This window comes from Aspergillus puulaauensis, chromosome 6 (genome assembly GCF_016861865.1).
Source record: "Aspergillus puulaauensis MK2 DNA, chromosome 6, nearly complete sequence".
In the NCBI taxonomy this organism is placed as follows: Eukaryota; Fungi; Ascomycota; class Eurotiomycetes; order Eurotiales; family Aspergillaceae; genus Aspergillus; species Aspergillus puulaauensis.
In genome coordinates this window covers 741,092-757,792 of record NC_054862.1, presented here as the reverse complement: position 1 = coordinate 757,792, position 16,701 = coordinate 741,092, and the positions used below count along the sequence as shown (strand labels likewise).

Here is a 16,701-nt window from a genome sequence, read left to right as displayed (position 1 = left end):
TTGACAACTGCAAACTCGCAAAAATGTCATCCGCCCGTCCTGTATCCAGGGAAGCACCTTCCCCGTGGTTGCCTGCGGAAAAAGATTATCTCCTAGACCTGAAAGCCAGATATGAACCTATGCCATGGGATGAGTTTCATAGGGTAAGTTACTTAATGTCGGATTTTACTCGCGCCTTCTATTCCGCAAGACCTTCCTCATGACTATGCTTTAGGGACTCCAGTCCCCCTCACATCAATCATTCGCTGACATAGACCGTGCGGTCTACTAGAGATTTAAGTTCCCGGGCAGAACCCCCGCAGAAGTAGAGGAGCAATATCATATTCTCAAGTGTGCGCAAATAGACTTGGGAAGGAAAAAACGCAGGAGTGAAGAGGACGGCGGGGGGAGAGGGAGAGACAAGGTTCCTATGAAGCCTCAGGCGAAACGCTCGAAACATGAATCCGATGGCGATGGCATTTCTGACAGTTACTTCGGAGATTATGATCATGCAGGGTGGAGCCAACAGATCAATCAAGGTGTTGAGCCTCAGCCTGGTCGTGCGAGGCGATTTAGTACCGACAGCGGTCTATTCGTCAGCCAAAGCAGTCACGACTCTCCGGATACCGACAGCAATTCCCCAAATGAGAAGATTAATCAGGAACAACAAGACAGGGAAAAAGTGGACGATGAGATGGGAATGATCAACGACAACACTCACTTGGATGGCAGTAAACCAGTAAGATATCCCAAGTTTACTAACTTCACTTGTCCTTTTTCCTCCCTTCATCAATGCCTTCAAATTTCCATCTCCTTTGAGTGTTTCTTCCCATCGTTCCCCGCTGGTGCTACCAGGTACACTAACACTTCGTCAACTCAAGCGCATCTCGAACCAAAACAAACAAGGTCTCATGCCTATCCGACAACCAGTACCTCCGTCCCCCTTTGATCAGACCCCCTCCGACTTCGTCTTGGACCATGCTATGCCGCGCCCCCAGCCCCCAGATCTTGACCTAGCACGCATCCAGTCAACGCAGGAAGATATCGCAGCCTGCATGGGGGATCTCTCAACTCTTATTGAAGCCAAGTTCCTTTCGCTGGAACAGAAGTTCGATATGCTCTCAAGCCAAGTGGATATTTTCACGAGACACATTACCGCCGCCGCTGCGAAACCCAACCCCTCCGCGCCGCTGAGCTCGGGGTCAGCAAAGCTCAGTCGTCGTGCTACACAGCCTCTGAGCACGAATAAGGATCAAAGCAAGGCAGCGGCATGCGGAATCTCCGGTATACCTTACGATCCGTCCTATGTCCAAAAGCTAGACCATTCGGCCGCTAGGATCGCAGGCGCGCTTGGGCTCTCAGACATCTCCAAACTTTGGGCCTTATTCCTGGAAGACGCTTCAACCAAGCCCTTGCTAGAGTATTACATCAACGCGCGCAGGGATTCCTTCGGGTGGCCAAACTCAAAACAATACAACAGTCTTTATCCAGATGTCATGGCTGTTCTTTGGACCCATTTCACACTTAAGCCGCTGATGCTAGCAGACACGCCGCCGACCAAGACCTCGATGGGTGTTACATCGAGGATGTTCTACAGCATATCAACAGGTTGGTACGCAAGTCAAGTCATGAAGGCAAAACCAGGATTATTTCCGCGGTCTCACTTGCTAGGTAAGGGTGATGATGATGTTCACATTGACCCATGTGACTGGCTCCATGCGTGGAAACTGGTTTCATTCTTCTGGATGCGCTCGATCGAAGGCAGCGTACCAAGCATCTCTGACAATGATGTACCACTTAAGCCGGTCTATAATTGGGTTCCCGATCCCGTTGATGTATTTGATGTAGGTGGGGGGAGGGGGGTGACGGAACGTATGGAGATAGAGGAAACCAAAAACTAGAATGCGGTCGATACATATGCTGTCCATTACTGGCCTGGACATACAAAAGCAAGAGAGACCTAGCGGCAGGGCTGGCAGATAGACAGATAGATGGCGCTGAATTGTCGGATGTTATTATGCGTTTGTATGCAAGCAGTGTTGACTATCCAATGGTATCCTCTAGCTACATTAAACATTACATTCATTGCTTCCCATTGCGTACTTTCACCTTATGTGGTGGTAGTTTAACCATCTTCGGAATATGGCATTACCAGCAAGTATCACCCACCTGTCAGGGTGAAGTGTCCAAGTGGGCTATATTTACTCCCGCGCGTTTGCATCGTCCACCTTCCCCTCACTCCCTTTATCACCACCATACATCCTATTCCACGCCTAAAGTCGACCATCTATCTATCTTATCTACCAATCTATCTTCCGTCGTATCTGCTAAGCGTCAATATACCGCCCTTGCCTAGAACGAGTCCCGCAATCCTACAAGATGGCACCAGAAACAGGATTAAAGAAACCTCAGCTCGCCTGGTCACCAGAGGAAAGAGCCCGTCTCATTCAGCTACGTGAAAAAAATCCTGATATAACGTGGACTGAGTTCCACAAGGTACGCATTGTCCTATTTCACGTCTATTGGCCCCGCGCGTTCCCTTTTTTTTCATGACGCGACGTTTGGCGCGTCAATACCACCCATGCAAAGTCCTGGTTGCAGCCGCAAGCAAGCCCAGGGGTTTAATTGCCAGCTCCTATTGGTATTAACAAAACCCGCTAATATGCATTGCTTGGTGCTTGTCGCTGTTAGCGATACCCCTTCCCCAACCGAACCCCGACCTCAGTGTTCCAGTGTTACCGCCGATACAACGCGCCTGAAGACGTAGGTATCCGGCGGAAAAGGAGGAGAAGGAGGGCCAATGGTGATGGTAGTCGCCGTACTACTAAGCGTGGCCGGTATGAAAACCAGGACTGGGACGACGAGAATATGGACGATGAAGACGACGAGGGCGATGAGAGTGATGAAGATGAGGTGGATGATACAAACGAGACGGAAGACCAAGAATGGACAGACGAGGAGGCCGGGGATATCGACTTCAATGGAGCAGTTAGTCCGGTAAGATAAATCAATCATCTCCCTCGTCTCGTTCTGTCTACACGGCCTACAACAAGCACTCTAACCCTTCATCGAGCTTCAGCGCGGCTCGCCGTGCACAAGGGATGACATTCGACGCATGTCCAACCCAAAAAGAACCGCCCCTAAACCCAAACTTCCGGTCCCATACACTGCCAGAAAGCCATCAACAGGAACCGCAATAAACCCACGGTTCGTGGCTGCCCAAACGATCCACTGCGTCGACCCAACCCATGGAATCAACCTCATAGACCAACCTACTTCGTGCCAAGAAAACGGAAACCCAACCTCAACACCAAACGTCAGAGCCTCCCTCAGGTTCGTGCACGCGGCATGGACCGAGGTTATGACCCACTTAGAAGGGTCTGAGAGATTCGGCAGTCGCTTGGATAGTATCGAAGCCGATGCCGTAAAGGCCCGAGAAGAGGTCAGGCAGACTAAGGAAGACATGAAGAAGATGCAGGAGGATATAAGGAAGATAAAGGAAGATGCAAGTAAGGATAACAAGACGCTCACTGGGATGATGTCCTTGTTGGGGAATTTAAGGATGGTGGATTTATTCAGGATGACCGGCGGTGGTGGTGAGGATCTCAAAATTGAGCCTCCAAGTGATTCGGGGGATCCGTCTACGGCATTGCTTACTCGCACTCCGGAGTGTGATTCCGAGAGTGAGCATCTACGGGCTTGGAGTGGGTAGAGTCCGTTTACTTACCAGTATCGTCTCGTCGGATCTCGTCGTGAATATTTTACAGTTATGAGCTGAGATATATTTTAAAGTCTGTCACCCAATAAGTGGTCTTAACTATCTGGTCATATTTTATGTCAAACTCTCCCCAGCTAATATGGAAATACGAAGCATGATATCGCTGTCTTATGGATATAATAATAAAATCCAAAAGGCTCACACCTCCCAGCCGCTACTTCTCTCTCCTCACGCACTCCCACTCTCCTCCATCCTTTACACCCAACCAAAGCAAATCCGGCCGCGAATAGTGCCCACAAACATCCACAAATGACCTCGCCATAGAAATCTCATCGAAATTCAAATTCGCGTAGACGATCCCCTCCTGATCATTCGCCAAATCGGTTGTGAGTTTCCGTCCATCCGGTGCAAACACAGCTGAAGCGCCCCCGCCTGGCGAATTCATCAGCGCACCAGTCTGCGTGCGCATTCGGTCAACTCCTTTCGCTGTTAGGACAGCTGTGCAGTGCAGGACGAAAGATTGAGATTCCATCGCGTAAGTTTGGGACGCAGCCTCCAACCCTGTTTACATTAATCTAACGACCCTGATAGGTTCAGCGAGAACGCAATGAATACGAACCTTCTTTTGAGACGGAATACAGAGCACCCTCGCCAGGGTGGGGATGAAGAGGCGGCCAAGCCGAAATGTGAATTTGCTCGCGCTGCGCATATGTGTGGTATTTCAACAGCGGCTGGATGTGTTCCCAGCAAGAAAGAGCGCCGACGCGTCCAACGTCCGTGTCCGCGACACTGCGAAGACAATCACCGGTAGAGTCACCAAAGATAGTTCGCTCCATATGCGTGGCCTTTATTTTCTTTCTGGTCATGAGGATCTTCCCGTCGCAGCCAAGAGTCGCTTGAGAGATATACAGACTATCATGGATATTCTCAGAGAAGCCGAGCACGACGATGACTTTGTTCGCGGCGGCGGAAGCCTGAATCTTGGCCATTTGCGGGGAGTCGAGCTTCAGCGAGTTGCGCATGTATGCTGTTGTCATTTGTGGGTCAACTGGGCGGTCCCTTCGGGGGTTTGAACTATCAGTTCAGATTTCCATCAAGTGAACAATAATAAGGAAAGCCGATGCGGCTCACCATATCCAGGCTGGATATCCCGGAACCCAGCACTCGGGGAAAGCAATGAGCTGTGCACCATTAGATGCAGCGTCGGCGATAAGAGAGCAAGTCTTGTCGACGGTGGCGTCGAGATCAAGCCATACTGGTTCGGCCTGTGTCACGGCAACCCGAACTTGCTTCGATGTGGACATGTTAACTGGCAGGGTGTCAATATTAACTATTAATCTAGCACGAGTCGCAAGAAGTGAAGCATCGTCGGATCCTTTAAATATAAATGCCCCGCAGTGCGCACAGAGCTTATCAGCGGAACATCCCCCGTTCCAGCCGCTCCAGCCGCCCCGCCCCCGCAGACAACGGCGCGGGATGACAACTGCAGTTCCGCATGTTAAAGTTGGGGGTACGAGGTTCTCGCAGCTTCCCGTATACGAAGGGCGCCGGGATGGACGGGGACATCAAGATAAGAATATTTACTGACCTCTCGCTCAAGTTGGGCGAAAATTAGGACATAACGCGACCATGGTGGGGTTTCTCGATAAGCTACGAGATGCATTAACGAGCTATGATGGTCTGTTTTTGCTCCTTTTATTTAGAAGCTTCTATTAAGGGCCTTATATGTAGTACTAAGATCGCGCTAGATCCTCTTTGATGATATCCGCCGCCTTTTCCGCCACCGCAAACACTGTGGCCTGGATATTTCCCCTCGGGACCAGTGGAAATAAACTCGCATCAACAACACGAACATTGCTCGTCCCATATACCTTCAGTCGCGGGTCTACGACACCCCCATCCTCTCGCGGCATCATTGCGCACGTTCCACTGACATGATACATGGAAAGGACGAGCTCCTTGCAAAGGTCCTGCGCCTTCTGTAGTTCCGCTACTTTACCAGGTGTATGCAGGCGTTGGCCACCGGGCTTCAGGAGCGGCGCCATCGCCTCTGTTTCTGGGATTTTCTCCATCCATATGCTGTGGCGTGCTTGCAGCTCCAGGTCAACGGGGTGGCGGAGTATTGCGGAGTCAATGACTGGGGCGGCTGCTGGATCTGCAGACGAGAGATGCACGGAGCCTCGTGAGAGTGGGTGACTTAGGAGTGAAACGATGCTGATGAAGTTTCCGGGGTGGCTCATTCCGAAGATATCCTTTGCATCAGGGCCTGCACGAGGGAGTAGCTGGAACGGGGCGAGGATGTACTGGGCCGTGGGCTCGTTCGGGTCTTTGAGCATCTCTCGCAGGATGCTGTACTGCTTTCGGTACGTGACCGGAAGCTTTGGGTCGTCCAACGACGAGTCGATCTTCTGCAGTAAATGCTCCCGCTCGTTCCCTGGGAAGTTCACGCACGGCATGAACGCAGAAACAAGAGGAACCATGCCCAGTGGCCCGGACCCGTCTTTCTGGTATGCAGCCATCGCCGCGGCGGCAACTGCTGGGTCCCGCGCCATATCGCCAGACGGCATGCCATCTGCAACCTCGTACCCAAAGGAGACGATACCATGGTCCTGGAGATTCTCGCCAACCCCAGAGAGATCTACGAGTGGCTGGATTCCATGCGAGCGGAGAAGCGACGCATTCCCGATGCCAGATAGCTCGAGAAGCTGCGGAGTTTGCGTAGTGCCGGCTGCCAGAATCACATCTCGACTCGCGGACGCTGTGTATGTCTGACCATCTTTGGTGAACCTCATGCCTCTCGCTGTGACTGTAACCGGAGACCCTGCATCAGAGGCGTCGAAGATGATCTTCTCAACTCGAGCACCGGTCACAATACGTAGGTTCGCACGCTTTGTAACCTCTGCCGTCAGATAAGCAGCAGCAGCATGACTCCGGGTACGCGTAGCAGGATCAATAGCTCCAGGCGTCACAAACGGCCCAACACCCGCACCCTTAATAGGATCTTCCGTCTGCGGCCAGCCCAGGTTCTCAAACGCTCGCAGCCAAGCTCCATGATATGGCATATACTGGTCGCCAAACGACACCTGGACAGGCCCACTGGCGCCCTGATCTTCTTTCTCCGACTTCATGCCCGCGAAGAAGGACCGTACTGAGTCCGCGGGCGGAGTACCAGTGTGGAACTTCCGTACGTATTGCTCGAACCCCTCCCACCCCCAGCCTGGGTTGCCTAGTGCCTCCCAGCCATTCATCCCGGTGCGGGATGGGTATACGACCATCCCCAGGTTAATCGTTGATGACCCGCCCAGGGTCCGTCCCTTATTTCCAAGCAGTTGTCGTCCATTGAGTTGTTCCTTTACTCACATCATCAGTGACCAAGTCCGGCCTGGCGGGGTTGGTTCACATACCTGGGGGGTCGATCGGAAATTCCAGTCGAAATCGGGGTCTTCGAAGGTCGTCGGCGCGAGCCCAGGAATTGTGATGCGCGGGTCGTTTAATCGGTTCGTCCCTGCTTCTAGAACGAGCACTCGCACATTGGGGTCTTCAGTTAGTCGATTGGCAACCACCAAGCCTGATGTCCCGCCACCGATGATTATGAAATCAAAGCTTGAGTCGTGTACTCCGGCTACACAGTCTGTGTCCATTTCGGCCATTGCTGATTATGGCTGTTTAGGAGTTTGCGGGTTCCACATGAGCGGAGGATGTGGCTTACCTTATAAAGACCTCCAAGGGACCCATCGACCGCTCGGAGAACGAGGGCAACCCGCATTATTGACTTGTGCCTAGTCAGGCCACTGTGCCATTAGACGGATCCAGCAAAGCGTCGACAGGGATCATGGACACTATGCCTACTTGGCCTTCTTAGGTGTCCATCCTACCTGGCCAGAGTTTCTTGCATGCATTGGATGCCAAATTGTTCAACGAACGTTCTCAATTGCGGCAGACCTGACGGTTAGCAGCTTCCAGAATTCCCTGCTGCTTGTCAGAGACCTGTAAATCTTTTTTAGCCACAACATGGCTTACGGTGGGACGGCATCGAGCTAGACGCGATGGACGGCAAATAGCGTCAATTCGGGCCGGGCCAAAATCCTGCTGGAAGTGTCACGGGCCTGTCAAATATGTCAACCGCAACATGCCATGATCCACATCGTCACTTCGCTTAGAGGAGTTCTCAAGACCCAAAGAACGGGATGAACGGCCCCAGACAAATCCCGATTGCACTTGGAGGCGGAGCCAGTTTGGGGTCAAACCATCTGGTCCACATCTATTAATTGATTCCCTGTCGAGAGTGCAGGGGAAGCTCTTTGTGGTCTTTGAAGAATTCATTCCGCTGGACTAACACCGGTAACATCTTTGCCATGGGTGGAAAGTACGGATTAAGAGCCCGGGATGGTCGCAACATCGTCATTGTCATTATTGTCCTCGGCGTTCTGGCCATTGCTGCAGTCATTCTTCGTGTTGTCTCTAGGAGGATTCGGAAAGTGTCCCTTGGGCTGGACGACTATCTGATGTTAACTGCCATTGTGAGTGTCACTCAAACTGAACAGAAGGCAGCCTTCCTAATTGTGCTCTCTAGTGGTTTGTCATTGTCTCAACGATTCTTGTCATTACGAGTACGTATAAAAATGTCTCAGCCTTAGTGAGGTCTGCTAACATCTGCTCTTGTAGCGGTCACGCATGGTGGCGTCGGGCTGCATATGACTGAAGTCGACCCGGAGGATCTGATATACACGATGAAAGTATGTATAGCGGCCACCTCAACTGGTGTCGGACTTACTTATCTCAGGCCAGATGATTATTGTCCTCCAGTCATTATATGGTGTGGGGTTGGCCATCGTCAAAACATCGCTGATGGTTTTATACTACCGGCTCTTCGGGACGGTGAAAAGCTTTCGCATCGCAATCTACCTTACCGGTACTATTGTCTGGGCGTGGGGCTTCAGTATCGTCCTTGAGTCATTCCTCCTATGCCAACCTGTGGAATTCAACTACAACCCCATGCGCCCTGGCGGGGGTTCCTGTGGGAACCGTAACGCGGCCTTTGTCGTTGCCGGAGCCCTGAATATGGTTACAGACTTTATGGTCATGCTTCTCCCCGTACCATACATCTGGAGTCTCCAGCTTGCCACTGGTCGCAAGATAGGGCTGGTCATCACATTCTGCCTCGGTCTCTTGTAAGCTCACCAGTCCACCTTCATCCCGAACGCCTGCTAAGCCTTTGGCCCTACCAATACAGCGTTAGCGCAATTAGTATGGTCCGAGTTTTCAGCCTAATGAGCATAGATTTTGAGGACGCCCCATGGACTCTACCTCTTCCACTGATGTGGAGTATCGTTGAGGAGCAGCTAGCCATCGTTGCAGCCAACCTCCCCATCCTGCGACACGTGCTTGCTGCCATCCTCCCGGATGGGTGGATGGGTTCTTCCAGGCGCAAAGCCACCGGTTCAGGGAAATTTCCATCCAGCGGCCAGCAACAAAAGTACCATATGGACCGCTTGAACAAGAGCGGTGGTTCCTCCGCGCGAGTGAGGGCCGTTCAGGGTGGATGGAGCGACGATGAGAGATCCGAAACAAACTTGGCTATCCATGGAGCTCCGCCGGACGGAATTCATGTTGCGAGAGGGTTTGAGGTTCGCTGATGTTGTCTATCAATTCCGTACTCTTTCCAGGTGTTCCATGGACGATGCATCGGGCGCCTTGGCTGCACACTCTCCATGAGATCTACTTTCCAGCTATTCCACCTGGTGATCTGGTCTCTTTGGAGGTTGAAGTTTTATTCTAGTTTCCGTGGACAGCAGCGGGATAAACATGGAAAAGAAACTGGTGGCATGGTGACAACTCCGTAGAATAATGGTATCTCATTAGAAGGCCTATTCAACCTTTTCTATTCTCGTCACTTGCTGTCCAGCCCGGTCCACTCCCTTCAACTGATGCGCCTTCCAGATTTCAACCTCACAGCCTCCTCGTATCACCCCAACCCTCATCGTCGACAGCAAGTTATGGGCCGCATTCGAATGTCGATAAACACCCCCATTGAAAAAAGCCGTCGCATCCTTTCCGATCCCAGACTTAATAAACGTCCTCCCCCCTGGATGCTCCTTCACAAAATCCGTCACATCATGCACAACCCCCCCAATCGCAACAAGCGCCCGCTCCGCAGACCCAGCCACATACTCGTCCCAGCTCAACACCGGCAACTGATCCAAGGGCACGCCCCAATCCAGGGTCACTCTCTTCGCATCAACCTTCTTCTGCAGCTGCTGCAACCTCCCCTTCTCAATCTCATTCGCCCGGAACTCCTTCAGGTTATACGCCAGCCCAACCTGCTTCCACGTCCAAATCATCCACTTGGTCGGATCATACTGCCACCACTCAATCGCATTGCGGTAATCGCTCGGAAACTCATGGTGGAAGTTATGATACCCCTCGCCCAGCGTCACAAGGGCCGTCAGGACATGATCCCGCGGGGAATTCCGATCATCAAACGGCTGCTCCCCGATCCAGTGCGCAAGGCTATTAACGCAATTCGTCGCCTGCTGAATGAAAAACACCCTCAAAATCCCGGCATACACAAACCCGCCCATCCAATCACCCCAACCCAGTCCACAAACAACAGTCGGGAATATCAACGCCATCCCCAGCGCACACTTGATATAGTTCCGATGCTGCCAGATCACGACCCCGTCGCTATCCAGATCCGAACTATCCGACCGCCCGACCTTCTTGTAGTTCTGCTTCAGCACGATCCATCCGATGTGGCTGTACCAGAACCCCTTGCGGACGGAGTACGGGTCCTTCTCGGTGTCTGTGTACCGGTGGTGTGCGCGGTGGCCGCGCGACCACCATCGGATTGAACCTTGTCCGGCGGCTGCTCCGGCTAGAGCCAGGTAGATTTGGAGTGGGAGGGAGCCTTTGTAGCAACAGTGGGCCCAGAGGCGGTGGTATCCTAGACGTACAACGTTAGTCATGCGGACTATTAACCACCAACCACCAATCATCATCAACAACAAGTAGAAGTGGGAACGGACCAGCTGTAATCCCTAACCCGGCATTAAAGTAGTAAACAACAGCGAAGAGGGCAGTGTAGAGATGCAGCGGCGTCCAGACTGCGGTGATACATCCGGCTAGCGGGAAGAACAGGACGAAGGTGCAGTTGAGCCAGTTGATGTGTTGGTACCAGTTTTTCCATGTTACTGGGAGTTCGGTGATGTGTGGTTTTGGGGCCTTGGGCTTTGTTGATGACATGGTGGATAGACTACCGGTGTTGGCAGGCGTCAACGGTGTCGTATAGGGTTGATAGATGCCTCAGGCACTACTAGAGTAAAGGTAGAGAAGGAATTGACATTGACAGACTATCGACCAGTATATAAAGCAAACCAAGCCATATTACAATCGATTGTGTTATCTTTGAGATTTCTCTGGTGGATGCACAGCATCATTCGACCCCTTGGTGGTTTTGTTGGGACGCATGTTGAGCTGCTGGGACACACAGCTCGATGACTAAGTTGGGCCACTCAGGCTTATGGATTTGCAAACCATTCTTGTTGGACATTTTCACAAGATTGAATGTGGCCTGTCATCGATATTCGGCCTCGGCTGGACTGCATTCGAAGTTGATCGTAAGATACTGGTGGTTGGGAATAGGTCGGCTGTTGTTGGGCTGGAGCCTTGATGGTCTACTCCAGCATCAGGGCGGCACCCTTTAAGCCCATGGATGAGTTATTCTCTATGGTTAACCATTTCACTAATACCCATTATATACTTCATCATCTATCAGGTCACAGTAATTCATAAATATAAAACATTGTTGAAAACGCATTTCCAGAGGTGGCACCATAGTTATCCATGGATGGCCGAGCATGACTCGCTGCAGCTCCTGGTTTCTTCTTGGCTCCTGCTTGCCTTGGGTAAACTGTTTCAGGCATTTCTAGGTTTTATTGGCGCAAATTCAGGCACCTGTTCCTGGTTTTGGTCGACGTCGACCTCTTCCTTCTACCTGTCATCCCGTTTTCCCAACATCTCAACCCTCTTCATCCATTCCTTTATGGCGAGTCCCAAAGACCAGTTTATCCTTGCTGGACCCAATAATCAGCTATCAAGGTGATGTACGAAGTAGCTAGGATCAAAACATGGGTCGGCCAGCTTTCTAGAATGTTAAAATCTGAGACTCTGTTCAGCAGGACTGGGTAGGCAGACTGATGATTTCTTGCATTATCCAGCCCAATCATTGATGTGAAAATTCTACTCTTCACTCTTGACGTGTTTAGTGCTTTTGGGAGCTGTCCGCCGTACCTCAAGACATCAACAGCGTGATGGTTTACTTCCATCACTTGAAGCCATATTCACGTCGACATTCCCACTAGAAGGAACCGGCTAGGACTTCAGCTTTATCATCATTGTCCACTACACCTCAGAGAAGCGCTACTTTATTTTGAAATGGTGGCATCGGTCTAAATAGACATCGATTACCGCTGTCCTTTAGCGACAGTAGATTCGATGAGTGCTGGCCTGGTTGCCTTGTGCAGTAGCATATCACCGACATCTACGCCCAATAACTATATTATCACCTTTATTGCGCAAATCAGAGCTAGTGCTTATTATCGGTCACCGAATGGCAGATCTGACTCGGTCAATAAGTACATATTAGAAGGTGTATTAATTATCGCAACCCTGTCTGAACAAACTTGGACATATCTCTTGTTCGGCTTATTGAAGGCGAGAAAATAATGGATACATGATGCCCAGAGAAAGCTCGGGACTTGCCCCTAATAGAAAGGAATTAGTTGGTTTTGTTGGTTGTGGATGTTCAATTGTTTCTGCATTGTCCTTGACCAAGACAGCGTTGGGGACAAGTGGAATCAGTGATCGGGGCTGCGGTCAATTTATACCTGAAATACTGATCCACTACAAGCTAATAAGACTACTCATGTGGCTTCGTATTCAAATACAAACCCACAGTTCGCAGGTCTAGACTTCTGATTTCTGAATCATCACTGATCGACATGCCAGCCGGCTCAGCCTCATTGCACGGACACAGCCCCGCCCTTGCTGCTTGGCTGATAAAACTTCAACATCTCAGTACTTCACCTCAAGTCTGCAAAGTATAACATAACTCGGACTTAGACTTGGACTTGGAATAAGCCGTCTGCAAAATGCACATCCTCATCGCCGAAGACAAGTAAGTACATCCATCCCCGGCTACAGCTCCACCTTTAACAACAAAGTCACCGCCACCGAACTAACAACAACCCAGTAAGGTAAACCAAAAGATCTTCCGCAAAATGCTTGAATGGCTGGATCCAAGCATCACTATAGCCGTCGCCTGGAACGGGGGTGAGGCACTAGACTACCTCTCCAATCCATCGCCGGCATGTCCGCGGCCGGATATAATTCTTATGGATGTATGGTTTCTTCTTCTCCTTTTTCGACTGACACTATTCGTACCAACATCAGGCAAAGGTAGCTAACCAAGCCTTCAACACAGACCTCAATGCCCGTAAAGGGCGGGTTCGAGGTCGTGGAGATCCTACGTACACAGCAACCCTATATCGCAGATATGCAGCTGTCGTCCACGCCCATCGTCGCATTGACGGCACAAATGAGGACAGAATACACTGTACAGTTCCACTTTGCGAAGGGATTTGATGATGTTCTCTGGAAGCCGTTTCGTAGGGCGGATTTGCACCGGGTGTTGATGTATTGGAGTACGCACGGGAGGCGGGCTGTGCCGCGCCATGGGGTGCTGCAGGCTCCAATGACTGGAGGGAGGGTTCCCATTCGGAGTTTGAGGGCGCAGTGGGGCCTTGGGTCGAGACGCCGCCAGTATAATGGACCGACGAGTCTGCTTTGATTTCTTTATTTATTTGCTGTTTAGGTTTGGTGTTTGGCGTTAGGGTTTGGTGTTTCAGGCCGAGTCAATTCATTACTACGAGCACACATCAGTCTTCGGTGAGCTAAGCTATCAAATCTCGGACATAGTCATATATGCCTTATCAGTTTTCCTGTTCTGGTGGCCCATTCCATCAATGCAGAACGCAAACAAACCATCACCAAACCACAGTGTCCTAGCGTTTGTTCCTCCGCTCGCTCGATTACCAACCGGCACCGCCACCACCAGAACCCCAACCACCGCCATCATCAACAGGGGCAGCGTCCTGGGTGGTGGGGTTGCTGTTTCCCCAGTCGCCGGCGTCCTGGTTGAAGTCCGAGTTGAAGTTGTCTCCGCCGGAGTCCGCCTGAGGGCAGCGTCTGATGGTGTGGCCCACTAGGAGGCATGGTATGTTAGCAGTCTTGCAACGACGGGAGGGATGGAATCATACTCTCGCCACAATTGTTGCATTTGACCTTGGACCAGTCCTTTTTCTTAGTACAGTCACGGCTGTAGTGTCCGACTAGATGAGAAGTTAGCAGTGACACTCATCCAGATAACAAAAACGATCTGTCAGCATACCCTCGTCGCAGTTACGGCAGGTCACAGTCGAAACATCGCGAGGCTGATCGCAATCTCTGGCAATATGGTCCTCGGATCCACAGTTGCGGCAAGTTCTAGGAGCTGGTGCCTGCGGGCAATCTTTCGCAAAGTGGCCCACTGTCGATGGTTAGTAAAGGTAAGCATAACATCTGTAGAAACTCACTTTCTCCGCATCTCTTGCACTCGACTCCTTCGGCAGAACGGGGTTTGTCGCACTCGGCGGCTTTGTGGTCGGAAGATCTATTCGGGTTAGCAGAAACACTGGAAACATGAACCGTTTACATACCCGCAGTTCCGGCAGCCGTATTTGTCGTGACGTGGCTGGGTGCAGTCACGGGCACGATGACCGGGCTCATTGCAGTTCACACACTTGACCTCAACACGTTCAATGATCGCGCGTTCTTCCTTGCAGCCACGGGAAGTGTGGCCCATTTCTAGACGTGTCAGCATTCATCTATAAAACTCTGTCAGACCACTTACCACCGCAATTGGCGCACTTGGGGATTTGACGATCATAAGGCAAGCCAGCATCCCCGAGGCGCTCAAGGTTGTCCTCAACGGACGATGGCCAGCGCTCGCGGAGGTTAGCACGCTGGGGCTTGGCGCTGTAGAAGAAGCCGACAACGTAGGTGCAGTTGAGCCTTCCCTGAAGGTCAATGAGGCTGATGCAATCGGTCTGCTCTTTCTCCTATAAATCATGTTAGCAGTCATTCCAATATGAAATAAGTTCGCTTACTAGGGCGATGAGGTAAATGTTGAACGACTGTTCGCGCATCTTCTTCTCGATGTCGACAAAGGTAGCGTTCGGGGCAGCCTTGCAGTAAACCTTGAAGTTCTACTCCGTGTCAGCTTGGAAGCTATTGAAACAAATCGAAACATACCTCACGGAAGTCTTCCAGGTCTCTCTCATCACTCGCCTTCTTGAGTCCCGCCCATGCCACCTCGGGGAGCTGATCAGCAATGCTGTTCAGGTCAAACTTGCGGTTCTCCTTGCATTCCAAGGTCTTGTGGCCTGTTACCGATTAGCCGTGCTTGGGTAGAAAGATGAATGCAACTGACCTTCCTGCTGGCAGTTCTTGCAAATATCGGGAGGACGCTCGGGACATTCAGCGGCGGGGTGGCCTTGCTGATTGCAGATGCGGCAAGTACCGGTGAAAACACGAGGCTTGGTGCACTCGACCTTGGAGTGACTGGACGGATTAGCAAAGACCAAAAGTTGGATGAGCTTACATACCCTTCCTCGCCGCAGTTATAACAGGCCATGCCCTTGCGAGGCTCAGTGCACTCGCGTGCGAAGTGGCCATCTCCACCACAGCTATGAAAGTCAACAATATGTTGGCTTGATATTTATTCTTAGACCTACTTGCGGCACTTGGTGTCACGATCTTGGTCACCGCCAAAGTCTCCGGGGCTCTGGTTCTCGTCATTGTTAAAGCCTGGAAGATAGGACGGTTAGCTGGTCAGTCTGGCATCGGAGCCTGAGATGGACTAGCACGGCATCTACTATGAAGCAGGGCTTGTGATGTGATGAGGTACATACCAGAGGCATCACCAGTACCCCAGTCGCCACCAGCACCACCAGTATCACCACCACTATTCCAATCGCGGCCCCCAGAGGTATCGGCACCTCCTCCCCAGCTGTCGTCAGCGCTCCAACCCATTCAGATCGCTCGAGTGTTGTCACTGGCTGATTGAAACAGTATCGTCAGTAAAGTGAAGGATTGCTGGATGGCGGATGCTTTGTGTTGATGAGACGAAAAATGAGTAGCTCCCCACCAGAAGGTGAAGGAATAAAGCACTTGCCTGGTTGTTTTTATTGAAGAGCTGTACCTATGAGACTGCTCGAAGGGAAAGGATTAATAAAAGCGATGAAACAGAGGAAAGAAGAGATTGTGGGAGAAGAGTGAGGCGAGGAGAGGAGGTAAACAAACGGAGGTGCGCAGATTTCGACCACGAGTAATTCACTCGCCACGTCTCAACAACGCGTTTGTTTTTGTGTTTCCTTCTCTTTCTAATTGACTCATCAAGAACACCAAGGATCTTTTCTTCTGTTCTGTTATTCCTCTGGCAGTTGTTCGCTCGCTTACTGCTTGACTAGAGCTGTCCTTCGTCGAAGTGGAATTTTCGATATTGAATCCACTGTCGAAAGTCATCAAAGGAGTCCAGCCTCAATCCAACAGCTAACAACTGGGCTTCCAGCAGATACCATACCCAGTCCAATGCACCGCTCAATACAGTCAAACAATTAACAGCGAGTTGCAGTCCCCCGATGCTAAAACGCTTTTCTCGTCCCCGTACGATCTTCGAATGAGACACCATGTATCCTGCGCCATTGACTTCAAAAACATTCTCTCAGTAGATGCATTGCTCAGGTTAGCGGACAATGTGAAAGCAGCAAAAGCCATTCCGGCTTGCCCTCACTCAGTATCAGAAGTCCCAGCGGCTGTAGCGAAAGTGTGCGTGCACCCTGATTTCCAATCAGACACTTATATCATATGGAGTATCGTCAATCCGTCTTCGTAGGCCGATTTCTCTC

The 16,701-nt window shown here is 51.2% G+C and overlaps 9 protein-coding genes across 9 annotated transcripts; 4 read left to right on the top strand and 5 right to left on the bottom strand.

The window, feature by feature from the left end:
* Positions 1-890: 890 nt before the first annotated feature.
* Positions 891-1,880, top strand: APUU_60327A (uncharacterized protein; the record flags this gene model as incomplete). The annotated part of the gene is made up of 1 exon (XM_041693555.1): positions 891-1,880. The coding sequence occupies one exon, from the start codon at positions 891-893 to the stop codon at positions 1,878-1,880; it is 990 nt and encodes a 329-aa protein (XP_041559473.1).
* Positions 1,881-2,358: 478 nt separating this feature from the next.
* On the top strand, positions 2,359-3,691 carry APUU_60326A (uncharacterized protein; the record flags this gene model as incomplete). The annotated part of the gene is made up of 3 exons (XM_041693554.1): positions 2,359-2,475; positions 2,671-2,976; positions 3,059-3,691. 3 exons carry the CDS (start codon positions 2,359-2,361, stop codon positions 3,689-3,691), a joined length of 1,056 nt encoding a protein of 351 aa, XP_041559472.1.
* A 220-nt stretch (positions 3,692-3,911) lies between these two features.
* On the bottom strand, positions 3,912-4,229 carry APUU_60325S (uncharacterized protein; the record flags this gene model as incomplete). The annotated part of the gene is made up of 1 exon (XM_041693553.1): positions 3,912-4,229. One exon carries the CDS (start codon positions 4,227-4,229, stop codon positions 3,912-3,914), a length of 318 nt encoding a protein of 105 aa, XP_041559471.1.
* A 61-nt stretch (positions 4,230-4,290) lies between these two features.
* On the bottom strand, positions 4,291-5,001 carry NIT2_2 (carbon-nitrogen hydrolase; the record flags this gene model as incomplete). The annotated part of the gene is made up of 2 exons (XM_041693552.1): positions 4,291-4,756; positions 4,829-5,001. 2 exons carry the CDS (start codon positions 4,999-5,001, stop codon positions 4,291-4,293), a joined length of 639 nt encoding a protein of 212 aa, XP_041559470.1.
* Positions 5,002-5,430: 429 nt separating this feature from the next.
* APUU_60323S (GMC family oxidoreductase) lies at positions 5,431-7,347 on the bottom strand (the record flags this gene model as incomplete). The annotated part of the gene is made up of 2 exons (XM_041693551.1): positions 5,431-7,047; positions 7,102-7,347. The coding sequence occupies 2 exons, from the start codon at positions 7,345-7,347 to the stop codon at positions 5,431-5,433; spliced, it is 1,863 nt and encodes a 620-aa protein (XP_041559469.1).
* A 705-nt stretch (positions 7,348-8,052) lies between these two features.
* Positions 8,053-9,333, top strand: APUU_60322A (uncharacterized protein; the record flags this gene model as incomplete). The annotated part of the gene is made up of 5 exons (XM_041693550.1): positions 8,053-8,217; positions 8,271-8,307; positions 8,363-8,433; positions 8,486-8,868; positions 8,931-9,333. The coding sequence occupies 5 exons, from the start codon at positions 8,053-8,055 to the stop codon at positions 9,331-9,333; spliced, it is 1,059 nt and encodes a 352-aa protein (XP_041559468.1).
* Positions 9,334-9,564: 231 nt separating this feature from the next.
* On the bottom strand, positions 9,565-10,939 carry OLE1_1 (acyl-CoA desaturase; the record flags this gene model as incomplete). Its single annotated transcript, XM_041693549.1, has 2 exons — positions 9,565-10,640; positions 10,723-10,939. 2 exons carry the CDS (start codon positions 10,937-10,939, stop codon positions 9,565-9,567), a joined length of 1,293 nt encoding a protein of 430 aa, XP_041559467.1.
* Positions 10,940-12,846: 1,907 nt separating this feature from the next.
* APUU_60320A (response regulator) lies at positions 12,847-13,544 on the top strand (the record flags this gene model as incomplete). Its single annotated transcript, XM_041693548.1, has 3 exons — positions 12,847-12,872; positions 12,948-13,095; positions 13,179-13,544. 3 exons carry the CDS (start codon positions 12,847-12,849, stop codon positions 13,542-13,544), a joined length of 540 nt encoding a protein of 179 aa, XP_041559466.1.
* A 241-nt stretch (positions 13,545-13,785) lies between these two features.
* APUU_60319S (putative zinc knuckle transcription factor (CnjB)) lies at positions 13,786-15,826 on the bottom strand (the record flags this gene model as incomplete). Its single annotated transcript, XM_041693545.1, has 12 exons — positions 13,786-13,958; positions 14,014-14,085; positions 14,145-14,282; positions 14,329-14,405; positions 14,452-14,599; positions 14,646-14,853; positions 14,902-15,000; positions 15,047-15,177; positions 15,225-15,355; positions 15,400-15,480; positions 15,529-15,601; positions 15,706-15,826. 12 exons carry the CDS (start codon positions 15,824-15,826, stop codon positions 13,786-13,788), a joined length of 1,452 nt encoding a protein of 483 aa, XP_041559465.1.
* Positions 15,827-16,701: the final 875 nt, after the last annotated feature.